At 38.4% G+C, this 13,439-nt stretch overlaps 1 protein-coding gene across 10 annotated transcripts in view; it reads right to left on the reverse strand.

Moving 5' to 3' along the window:
* The window catches only part of TTC23 (tetratricopeptide repeat domain 23), a 106,266-nt gene that overhangs the window by 41,407 nt on the left and 51,420 nt on the right, over positions 1–13,439 (reverse strand). For all 10 annotated transcript variants that reach the window (XR_009263906.1, XR_009263905.1, XR_009263907.1 and 7 more), the window contains exon 6: positions 10,522–10,699. Coding sequence is in view for 7 of the 10 variants with exons in the window: in XM_058736722.1 (XP_058592705.1) it covers positions 10,522–10,699 (178 nt within the window). In the remaining 3 variants the exon portion in view is untranslated. The remainder of the gene's footprint in view (positions 1–10,521; positions 10,700–13,439) is intronic.

The raw sequence follows: 13,439 nt of genomic DNA on the forward strand, positions 1-13,439 counted from the left end.
ATGCACTTTTGGCGTCTTTAATGTCAGAATATACACATTGATCTCATTCTTTCTGTGGTTCTATGGTGTTCCATCACGTGGATACACCACAACCTCCTAACTGGTCTCCTATTGATGGATGTTAAGAGCATTTCTAATTTCTAAGGGCTCGCTATTACCCTATAAAATTGGAGAGGGAATATCAAATGGTTTCCCCCAAAGTGGTGCCAATCCCCACTCCTTCTAGTGGTGTATGAGGATGACTGCTTTCCAGTACCTTTGCCATCATGGGGTATCATCAAACTTTTTTTATTTTGCTCACAGGTAGGTGAAAAATGGCATCTCCTGAGTGAAAGTGCATTTCTTTAATAACAAAGGATGCTGAAGATCATTTTTGTATTGTTATTGGCCATTTGTATTTTCTCTTCTGTAAGCTGACCATTCCTGTCTTTTGCCCTTATTTCTATTGAGTTGACTTTTTCATCTACATTTTATAAGAATTCTTTCTATATCTCCTCTCTTTGCTATTTATTTTTTGACTGTGATATTTTGTCACAGAGAAGTTTTTTTTTTGCTGTCAAATTTATCAATTTTTGTTTCTTTTTTCTTTCTTGTCTTCCTGTCTCTCTGTCTATACCCACATGTACATATGCAGAGGGAAGATGCCACAAATGTCAACAGCAGCTCCTTCTGGGATGGGAGGCCTGGATAACTTGTAACTCGTTTCTTCGTATTTGTCTACATGGCTTGATTTTTTAGAATATAAAGAGTATTTTATTTTATTTTATTTATGAGAGAGAGAGCACAAGTGGGGGAGAGGGGCAGAGAGAGAATCTTAAGCAGGCTCCATGCTCAGTGCAGAGCCCAACTCAGGGCTCAATCTCACGACCCTGGGATCAAGACATGAGCCGATTCAAGAGTGTCATACACGCTCGACCGACTGAGCCACCCAGGTGCCCCTTCATTATCATTTTTATAAAAAATAGTGACTTAAAAAGAAAGAGTACAACTCCTGGATTTATGTCACTCTTAGAAAACTTTTATGATGCATAGAATCATAATCGCATTCTGCATCTTTTCTAATTTTAAACATGAAAGGCTAGTATTTTCAGAGATTTTGAAAATTGCAAATAGTGCATTATAGCAAATACACAGCAGTTAACCAGAACCGATCGGAAGCGTTGCCATTTGCTGTGTTGTCTGAACCCGGTCGGAGACCTGTGTGAGCACCTACGAGCCATCACGTCAGCCTGGCCAAGGCTGATAACTTGCCCAGAGGAACCTGAAGCCAGATTTTCTGACCTCAAAGTTTTTGGGAGAGGGACTGATAAATTAGTTCATTATACTTTGTAAATCGAGCTTCCCCCCAAATTTGGGGGCTACTGACTGAGTGGCAGAGCTGTGCTGAAATTTGAAAAGAAAGGCAATTCAACTGTCAGAGATGGAAAACAAAACTGAAGCTAGTGGTGTTAATTTATGCCCCTTGAAAACACACACCCACAAACATTCTCACTGAAATGAAATCCTGCCATTTTTCTTTTGGGTAAGAAAACAAGGGTCTATTGCCAAAATCTGCCATGAATAGTTTCAGAAACAATCACGCCAGCATGGTTTCTCACAGACCCCTGAGGCAGGGTGCCTAGAACGGCTAGTTCGCCAGTCCCCGGGACCACTGCCTTCCCAGTGTGGTGGCTCTGTGAGGCTTGCTAATTTTCTCCACTCTAATGGGTTAGTTCCTAAAATACTTTGGAACTTGTCGACACTCTACAGAAAATAAAAAGTCTTTTCTTTCTGGGCGTTTCTCTCACTCCAAAGGAATGAACAGTGAAAAACTAGAGGGAAAATAACAAAACCCCTTTTCTTTGTGTACATAATAAATGGCTTTTAGGCCAGGGCTCCCCTGAAGAGCTGCAGCCACACTGTACCTTTCTGTGTCTAGGTAAAGCTCTTAAAGAAATGAGGAGCCTTGATAAATGTTTGATAATTACCATTAATAAATAAAAGTAGCTTACACTGGCATCATGCCTAATGGTTCACAAAGCACTTTCTATTTTGAACCTTTGAGCAGATCTGTGAAGTGGATAGGATCTTTTGTAGGATTGGGTTTTTTCTTTCTTTTTTTGAGAGGTTAAATGACTTGTATAATCAAACAGCTGGCAAACAGAAGAATTGGGACTCCCACTCAGATTTTCTGACTTCACATCCAGTGCTGTTTCAACTTCACAAAGCTATCTCTTTAATAATGATTGGTAAGTATTTATTTAAACACCCTCTAATCTTTATTAACCTCAAGAATAAACAACAATAAAAGTCAACTATTAAACTTTACGAGTATTATAAAAATGAGTGAAGTACTCTATAACTCCAATACAGAGCACTCCTTCTAATTTAGATTCAAAATCCAAATGTAATGAAAGGAAAGGTTGAAAACGTTAAAGCATTAAGAAAGCTTTTGCATGGCAAAAAAAGCATTATGAATCCACAAAAATATATTACAGCTAATAAATGAGATCAGCACGGCCGCACCATGCAAAGTCAACATCCTATTTGTATTTCTACACGTTAGCAATGAACAGTAGGGAAAGGAAATTTAGAAAACACTTCTGTTTCTAAGAGCATCAAAATGAACAAAATACTTGGGAATAAAGCTCCCAAAAGAATTATAAAACTTATACTGCAAAATATGGTTGAAAGAAACTAGGAAAGAACTAAGTAAATAGAGATATCCTATGTTCATGTATTGAAAGCCTTAATATTGTGAAGATGTCAACACTTCCCACTTGAAATACAGATTCAGTGCTCTCTCTATCAAAATACCATCTGTTTTTTTTCCCAGAAATTGATAAACTTATCCTAAAATTCATATACAAATGTAAGGAAGCCAGAATAGTCAAAACAATCTTGGAAAAATGTAAGAGTTGGAGATGTCATACTTATGGATTTCAAAACTTACCATAAAACTTGTAGATGAATGTGCATAGTTGCATTATTCATGGTATCCACAAGCTTACTACAAAACAACAGTAATTGGGAGTGTGGTGCTATCATAAGGATAGACATAGAGGTCAATGGAATAGAAAAAAAAATCCAGAAATAAACCTTTACATTTATGATCAATTGAGTTTGACATGGGTACCAAGATAATTGAATGGTGACAAGATGACCCTTTTAATAAATGGTACTAGGACAACTAGATATTCACATGCAAAAGAATGAAGACAGAGTCCTATTTTATATCCAAAAAAAATTAACTCAAAATGGATCAAAGACCTAAATGTAAAAACTAAAACTATAGAACTCTTAAAAGGAAACAGATACAAGCCTTCATGAACTTGGACTAGGCAATGGTTTCTTAGACGTGAGACCAAAAGAAAAAAAAGGGTAAATCGGACTTCACTGAAACTAAAAATCTTTGTGCTTCAGAGGATGCAATCAAGAAAGTGACAAGACAACACACAGAACAGGAGAAAATATTTACACATCATGCATCTGATATCTAGTATCCAGTATGAAGGACTCTTGTAAGTCAACAATAAAAAGACAAATAACCCTATAAAAAATGGGCAAAGGATTTGAATAGACATTTCTCCAAAGAAGAAGTACAAATAGCCACATACCTATAAACAGATGCAGAATATCATGAGTCATCAGAGAAATTCAAATCAAAAGCATGGTGAGATATTACTCCACAGTTACCAAGATGGTTGAAATAAAAAAGACATAATAACGAGTGTTGGTGAGGATGTGAAGAAAATAGAATCCTCATGCATTGCTAGTGGGAATAGCAAGAGGCTGAGGCTGCTTTGGAAAACAGCTTGGTGGTTCCTTGGAAAGTTAAATATTGGGTACCGTAGAACCCAGAAATCCCACTCCTAGTCTTATAGCCAAGAGAACTGAAAACATATATCCATATAAAAACTTGCACATGAATGTTCATAGAAGCATTGTTCATTACCTCCATAGAGTGGAAACAACCCAAACATCCATCAGCTGATGAAGAGATAAACAAATGTGGTCTACCTGTATAACAAAATACTATTCAGCCATTAAAAGGGAATGAAGTACTCATATCTGCTAAGCACGGATGAACTTTGAAAGCGACATATCAGATTAAAGAAGTCAGACACAAAAAGCCACATATTATAGGATTCTATTTATAGGAAATGTCTATAATAGCCTAATCCATAGAGATGCAATGGAGATTGGTGGTTGCCAGGGGATGAGGGACAGAAGAAATAAGGAGAGTAACTCCCAATGAATGCAGGTTTCTTTTGAGGTGATCAAAATATTCTGCTGCGGTGTCTGGGTGGCGCAGTCGGTTAAGTGTCTGACTCTTGATCTCAGCTCAGGTCATGATCTCGTGGTTCCTGAGTTCAAGCCCTGCCTCGGGCTCTGCGCTGATGATGTGGAGCCAGCTTGGGATTCTGTCTCTCCTTCTCTCTGCCTTTTCCCCACTTGTGCTCTCTCTCTTTCTCTCTCTCAAAATAAATAAACTTAAAAAAAAAAAAGAAATGTTCTGCAATTAGCAGTAATGCTTGCACAACTCTATGAATATAATAAAACCACTAAATTGCACACCTTAAAAGGGTGACCTTCATGGTATATGACATCTCAATAGAAACACTATGAACAAAATAAAACACGAGTGACAAATGGGTGAAAAGACTTCTAATATACGTCACAGATTAAAGGGTGATACGTGGGGTATGTAAAGACTTTTAACAGTTAAGGGAAACTGAATAAAATAAACTAGAATAAAAATTCTATTAAAAAGTAGACAAATGGTATGAAAAGAAAATTCACAAAAAATGTATTAAGAAGATCCATTGAACCTATGAAATGATATTTAATTCCATTTTGCAGATTAAACCTATACTGAGATAGATAGGAAGTAATTCAAAGTCTTGACAATACTCTCCTTTGGAAGAGGCTGTCAGGAAACAAACGCACTCAGACATTGCTGGCAGGAGCAGAAATAGTAGAAGCCCAATGAAAGGCAATAGCCCGTAAAACTATCAACACATGTTTGCTCCCTCTGACTGAGCAGACCCACTTCTAGGAATTTACCCTGAAGATACGACTGCAACAATATAAAAATATGTGTGTGTAAGATTATTCATTACAACATTACTTATAATTACAAAATATAGGAACCTATCTAAATGCCCAAACAGAAAACTATTTGAGCAAAACACACTAGGTGCCTAAAACGGGATATTATATTTTTGTACAAATGAATGAACTGCTATAAAGTGATTTCCAAGATACGGTGTTAAGTGAAAAAAGTGGACACACACGCAACAAGTAAATAACTTGGTGGGAGGAGGAAGGGACATTCGTAACAGGAGAATGTCAACTGATAAACGTGGATGGAATGGCAGAATGGAAAGTCATGAATCTGCAACCACCACAGTAAAGACTGGTTTGGGAAAGATTCATCAATGCTAAGTGTAGAGAAAATTTGCAAAGGAGTGGGATATTTACATGGTCTTAAAAATGTCTCTCTGCAGAATGCTTATTGGCTGCAAGGAGAAAAATAGTTATTATACAGGGAAGAATCACTGTGATTAGGTGATGAATTTAATGTCACTAATGAAGGACAGGTAGATATCATGTGCCTCCTGAGGCAATACCCTAAGAAATACAATATCCTTTTGTAGTATCCTAGCAGGGCATGCATTGTCAAATTTAGTCACAAGAAAATATCAGATGAACCCAAACTAAGGTTCAAATGACTGGCCTATAGTCTTCAAAAATTTCAATGTCAAAGGAGACAAAGACAAGCTGAGAAGCCATTCTAGATTAAAGACCAGACGCATAACAACTAAATGAATACAAAAACATAAGGGGCCGTATTGGGACAACTGGCAAAATAGAATATGGCCTGTACCAACATGAACATTCCTGAATTTGATAACTGTACTGCGATTACATAAAAGAATACCCTTGTTAAGTACTCAGGGACAAAAGGACATGGCATATTCAAATACTTTCAGATGATTACAAAATGTAAATATTTACCACTCTGTGCATATATGTACGTGTCTGTGTGTGAGTATGTCTATATAAATAGATAGAATGAATATGACAAAGTACTTTAAAATGGTGAATCTGGGCCCTACAGACAAGAGGCATTACCTAACCCATTTTCCCTTCACATAGTACTAAGGGTTCCTAGGAGTGGGAAGACCTAATACACCGGAAAGTAGTATTTACATTTGAATCCCTTTGATGATCCCTGCCTTTAGAAATTCCAATTTATTTCAGCCAGTGTTTCCTAAACTATGGCCCAGGCAACACTAGTGTGTCACAGATGTATTTGACCCTCATTTGCATTCACAATCCACATTAAGATTTTTAATGCACTGTATGTAAAACCATGTCTTAGAGACATCTGTTTAATTTTAACTTAATAGTTCTCAAATTTATTTAACCACAGACATCTTTTCTAGGAAGACCTATGAATCTCTATGAATTCTTGTGAGGTGCTAGTATCCTATGGAACACAGTTTGGAAAATGCTTTTCTAAACCAAACTCAAGTTTTTGGCATTGAATACTGTTAGGTCTTAGAAGCCACCTATCTTTCATTCCAGTGAATTTTGTTACTGGTAATGACCCTTGCTGGGGGACTCTGAGCCTCTTATTACTTGATGTCTTTGAACTTTAGAAGCTGGTATAGCAAAGATTGCACTGAGATTTTAAGGGCATATCTGGATATAATCAGGAAACATTTAGGAAAACTGAATTAAGAAAAGCATTTTAAATTAAATTTGAGCCTCTATTCTACAACGTGGGAGTAGAATAGTGTAAAAGAGTTGGCAAGGTTGCTGTGAAGCTGGTTCAACAAAGAACAAAGCAAAACCCACTTTTGGTGGCGAGGTAAATCGACATAACCTCAGAATGTCAATCTGAAGAAAGAACTAGAAAATATTCACATCTTTTCTCCTAGTGGTTTAATTTCTGGAACTTTATACCAGCAAAAAATCAAAGAAAAAAACATTTGTCTAAGAATATTCAGAATAGGGGCACTTGGGTGGCTCAGTCAGTCAAGCATCCAACTCTTGGTTTGGGCTTAGGTCATGATCTCAAGGTTCATGGGTTCAAGCCCTGAGTTGACTCTGCGTTGACAGTGCAGAGCCTGCTTGGGATTCTCTCTCTCTCCCTTTCTCTCTGCCCCTCCCCTGCTCAAGCTCTCCCTCTCAAAATAAATTAACTTTAACAACAACAACAAAAAAGAATATTCAGGATTATTGTTACCAACAAAAAATGGCATGCCCATTGAGTATTCCTGCACTCAGTAAATGGGCCCACCAGCAGCACAGTGACCTTAGCTAGAAACCCGGCATAACACCAGACTGCTCCACCTCCTTCACTCCCCCACTCCTATGCCCGTTGTTTCTACTCTCCAAGCATCTCTCAAATCTGTCCACGTTCTTTATTTCCATGTCACTACCTGAGTTGAGGTGTCATCATCCCCTACCTAGCCTGCTGCTGCCATCTCCTGAGTGACCTCCCTGCTTCTCTCTCTCCCATCCAGTCCACTCTGCATACCACATAGTGACCCTTCTAGAATGATAATCTCATGATGTCAATCTATCTGCTTGGAAACACTGAACTGAACACTGAAACAGTGAAGCTCAAATTCCTCAGCATGACTTTCAACATCCTGCTTGAAGACACCCATTGACCACCTTCACCATTCCCACTGCCCAGGCAGAGGGGATTTCTTGTAGTTCCCTGAATGTCGAGCTACGTCTCACCTTCAGACCTTTGCACACACTCTTCCCTCTGCCTGGGCCGGCCTTCCTCACCTCTCAGTACTTTGGGAAACAGGTACCTATGTTTATTACCTTTGCTGCCTCACATCTCACTCACCATACAATCTGATTTCTGCCTCATCATTGCCCCGTTTCCCTCGACAAAGTCATCAGAGAAAGAAAAAGATAACAAAGGAAAGGAAAGCAAAGAGAGAAACGTTAAAAATCTTGTGTAGCACTATATATCAGGCACTGTGCTAAGCCCCTTATGAATATTAACTAATTTATTCGCCCAACAGCTCTGTGTCCTTCACAATAGCACATGGTATTAAAGGACACAGAAAATACAGCTTTCACTTCTCCTCATGTTTTTTTCTGCCAAATTCGTCTTTGCTTTCTTTGGCAGGTTATCTTTCTTGACTTGACCAATGAACACTGAAGTTACTCAAGGCTCTGTCATGTCCTTGTCTCTTCTCACTCAATAACCCCCTCACTCCCAGGGTGATCTCATCCTTTCCCAAGGCAATTACTGCATACAAGTAGATGACTTCCTGATCCATTTTCTGAGCTCTAGTCCTGATTATCTAATTGACTAGATGGCATTTCCACCTATATGCCTCGCGGGCACCTCAGACTCGCCATTGAAACCTGAGCTCACCATCTCTCCATCACCTGTCACTCCTGCTCCCCCACTGTAACTGGCACAAACATCCACACAGTTGTTCAGACTGGAAACTCAGGAGTCATCATTGATTCTTCCCTATTCCTTCTTTTCTCCACATCCAATCAATCTCCATATCTCATCAATTAGGTCTCCTACATCTTTGTCAAACCATCTGCTTCTCTGCATCCTTGCTATCATCGTCCGTGTCCAAGGTGCCATCAACTTCCACCTTTGCTACTTTGATAGTCTCCTAACTGGTCTACCTATGTTCTTGGCACATCTTCCTTGATCCATTCTCCTACATACCAGCCAGAACAATCTTTCTAAAAAATACTGGGTTTGAATCTGGGTTATGTCATTTATAGGCACGGAGGGTATGCCTGGGCATATCCCTCAACCTTTCTAATTCTTGACTTCCTTATCTATAAATGGGAAATAAAAATATGTCACAGGGTGACAGTAATTAAGAGAGAAAATCCAGACAGAGTGACAGAATGGGACATTCTAATAAACTGTGGATGGGCTATAAATGGTCAAACTTAAAAAGGAAATAACAATATGGAACTCTTAGTCCCAGATTGTTGCATCTCATTTGAAATAACAAGAATGAGTTCGGTCTATATTTTAAAACTTTAATAGGGAAAAATTCTGGGAAAACAATTTAACATGGGCTTTTAGCAGATGATGAATATAAAAACATCAAACTCATTGTGATGGTTAATTTTATGTGTCAACTTGGCTAGGCCATGGTGCCCAGTTTTTAAGTCAAACACCAGTCTAGATGTTGCTGTGAATGTATTTTTAACATTTACATTGGACTTGGAGTAAAGGAGATTGCCCTCAACGATGTGAATGGGCCTTATACAATCAGTAGAATGCCTAAAGAGCAAAATGCTGGGGTTTCCTGGAGATGAAGGAATTCTTCTATTTTTCTTTTCAAATTTTTATTTAAATTCTACTTAATTAACATACACTGCAATATTGGTTTCAGGAGTAGAATTCAGTGATTCATCACTTACATATAACACCCAGTGCTCATCATAACTAGTGCCTTCTTTAATGCCCATCACCCATCAAGCCCATCTCCCATCCACCTCCCTCCATCAACCTTCAGTTTGTTCTGAAATCTCTTTAAGAGTCTCTTTCAGTTGTCTGGGTGACTCAATAAGTTTAGCGTCCAACTCTTGATTTCGGCTTAGGTCATGATCTCATGGTCGTGAGATTGAGCCCCACTCTGGGCTCTGTGCTGGGCATGGAGTCTGTTTAAGATTCAGTCTCTCTCTCTCTCTCTGTCTCTGTCTCTGTCTCTCTCTCTCTCTCTGCCCTCCCCCCGCTTGCTCACATGGGTGCATGTGTGCTTTCTCTCTTTCTCTCAAAAAATAAAAATTAAAAAAGTCTTTTATGGTTTATTTCCCTCTCTTTTCTTTCCACCCCCCCCCCAATATGTTCATCTGTTTTGTTTCTTAAATTCCACATATGATAGAGAAGAAGGAATTCTGCCTCAAGACTATAACATAGAGATCCTGCCTGAGTTTTCAGTCAGCCTGCCTACCTTATGGATTTTGGACTTGTCAGCCCCCACAATTGTGTCAGCCAGTTCTCTAAAATCAATTTCTTTATTTCTTTCTATGTATGTATCCTATTGGTTCTGTTTCTCTGTAGAACCCCGATTGACACACTCACACAGGAATCCTATGATGACAAAGTATATCAGCAGCTAATAAATGACAACTCCAAGCAGCTTCAGGTGAATATTTTAGAGTACCGTAGAAAAAAACCCTCATCAGCTTGATAACATAAGCTCTAAATAGATAAATATGAAAGGATAAAGAACTTCAGGAAATAAGACTTGACTTATGCCCCTAATACGAGAAAAGCCATCTTCAGGGAGTCTCAGGCTGTTTGAGGACCAGGCACCTGGTAACAGTGGACCACTGTCCCACACTCATCCACTTGGTCATCTATATGAAGATGTTTGTTGAACATTTACTCCAGGACAAGTGTTCTACATATCCAGAGCAAATAACAAAACCAGGCATTCTCAGAGCTGCTGTTCCACTTGTGTCTATGAGAAGCACTGAGTCCAGAAGAGCTTTGGTGGCCAGTATGTTCCGGCTTACCTGTAGAAAATGGTTGATGGATGCGTCGTGAACTCCCAGGGCTCGCTCTACACCTGCCAATTCCTTCAATATTGGTACACATTCAAGACTTTTTTCACCTCGACTGATCTCAGTGTATTCTAAAGCCTCTTGATAGTGGGGCAGGGCTTCTTTTGATTTCTTCTGACTTTGATACATCCTAAAAAATCATCAGAGACATTAGTTTTTAAATAATGAAATAGAAGACACATAGGTGGGAAAAAATAGGCGATCTGGTGGTTAGGATTTGGCTCTCTGACCCCTGTTGTCAGGTTCATTTCCTAGCCAGCTAAGTTTCTGTTTTTCCCAGGAGCCCGCAGGGCATAGTGGCCAGGAGGATGGACTTCAGAATAACCAGGAAGTTTCAGATCCTGGCTCTACTACCTATTAGATGTGTGAATTTCCAGTTGCTTTACCTCTTCCTCATCTCTAAGTTAAGGATAATAACAATGCTTCCTTTACTGGGCTATAATGAAGATTAAATTAGTCAACACTCATAAAAATGCCCAGAATGGTCTCTGACATATAGTAGGTGCCATGCAGGTGTTGGTTTAAAAAACATAAAATACTTAAGAAAAAAATTTGTTGTCAAGTTAGCTAACATACAGCGTATACAGTGTGCTCTTGGCTTCAGGAGTAGATTCCCATGATTCATCGCTTACATACAACACTCAGGGCTCATCCCAACAAGTGCCCTCCTCAATGCCCATCTCCCATTTTTCCCTCTCTCCTGTACCTCACCATCAACCCTCAGTTTGTTCTCTGCATTTAAGAGTCCCTTATGGTTTGACTCCTTCTCTGTTTGAAACTATTTTTTCCCCTTCTCCTCCCCTAATGGTCTTCTGTTAAGTTTCTCAAATTCCACATATAAGTGAAAACATTTGATATCTGTCTTTCTCTGAGTGACTTATTTCACTTAGCATAATATCCTCCAGTTCCATCTACATCACTGCAATGACAGGATTTCATTCTTTCTCATTGCCAAGCAGTATTCCATTGTATATACAAATCACACTTTCTTTATCCATTCATCAGTTGACGGACATTTGGGCTCTTCCCATGACTTGGCTATAAAATCATAAAATACTTAACAAAACAATAACAACCATAAAGGATGCCAAGATGCTGATAACTGATCTGTTGAGAAATTACAGAAATTTTCCAGTATTGGTGAGGGTATAAAGCACTCTCTTTAACTGTTAGAAAGAATATAATTTGAGCATAAACATCTCTATATCAAAATTATATATATATATATACATATATATATATATGTATATATATATATATATATAAAAGCACACACATATTTCTGCTAATTTCACTTTTAGTAGTTTATCTTGAAGAGATATTCTGGCAGGGCAAGAAGATATGTATAAGAAGGTTTACCTAAGCACTCTTTGTAATAGTGGAAAAGTACAAAGCACTTAAAATATACCAATAGGAGATCATTCAAGCAGATTACAGTAAGCATATCTATACTGTAGAATGCCACATAGCCATTAAAGTTAACGTTGATCCATATTTACCAACATAGAAGTATAAAAGTATAAGTATAAAAGGCAGAATACAAAAAATGCTTTCTATAATATCCTATGCAGGTGAAAATGTTATATCTAATCTATATGTACATATATGCATAAAGAGATATCTAAATGGACACTAAAATCTTACCACTCAATAGTTATCTGGAAGGAGTTGGTTGTGAGTGATTTTACCTGTCTTGTTTATGCTTTCTAAATTTCCCAAATTATATTCTATAAAATTGTATTACTGGGGTGCCTGGATGACTTAGTTCAGTGTCTGACTTAGGCTCAGGTCATGATCTTGAGGTTCATGAGTTTGAGCCCTGCATTGGGCTCTGGGCTAAAAGCTCAGAGCCTGGAGCTTGCTTCAGATTCTATGTGTGTGTCTCTCTCTGTGCCCCTCCCCTGCTCATGATCTGTCTGTCTGTCTGTCTCTCTTTCTCTCTCTCTCTCTCAAGAATAAATAAACATTAAAAAATTTTTTAATTGTGGGGCGCCTGGGTGGCTCAGTTGGTTAAGCATCCAACTTTGGCTCAGGTCATGATCTCAACTTCAGCTCAGGTCATGATCTCACGGTTCCTGAGTTCGAGCCCTGCATCGGGCTCTGTGCTCACAGCTCGGAGCCTGGAGCCTACCTCGGGTTCTGTGTCCCCCTCTCTCTCTGCCCCATCCCCACTCATGCTCTGTCTCTGTCTGTCTTAAAAGCAAATGAAACATTAAAAAAATTTAAATTGTATTACATCAGAATTTTATTGTATTTACATTTATTGTATTTACATCAGAATTATATTGTACTTACATCAGAAAAATGTTAATCAAAAAATTGTAAGTAAAGGTGGTGCTGGGAAAAGATTCTTTAGCTTCTTGGGATAAAACTCTGTCACGTAAAAAATATATATCTGTCTATTTTGTTTAGCAAACACAATAGTAGACATTTAAAAACAACCTTCTCTAAAATATTTGCTAAGAAATAGACACTTTCTTCATGCATGGAAAAATTTTACATATAAGATTCATTATGAAAGGCACCAACCCTCTCTACATTACCCTTTACCCTGGCATCTTTACTACAAAAAGGCCTTATAATTCCCAGCTGCCCATGGGTAAACTGAGACATAATATGAGCACGTGACTAGGAAACCACACACACACACACACACGCGCATGAACACACGCACACACACACACACACACACACAAATATATAGGTCTTGTTTTTAACTCAGTTACTGGACATTTTGCACAACTATTTTTGCTCTGTAATAAATTTCAAAGAAATTGATTGATAGAAGATGCTGCTCAGATCTACGCTTCCGATGGCAACAGTGAAATAAAATGCTGATGGAATAGCTTATGAACTTGGATGTGTTCTAC

Source organism: Neofelis nebulosa, chromosome 7 (genome assembly GCF_028018385.1).
Source record: "Neofelis nebulosa isolate mNeoNeb1 chromosome 7, mNeoNeb1.pri, whole genome shotgun sequence".
Classification (NCBI taxonomy): domain Eukaryota; kingdom Metazoa; phylum Chordata; class Mammalia; order Carnivora; family Felidae; genus Neofelis; species Neofelis nebulosa.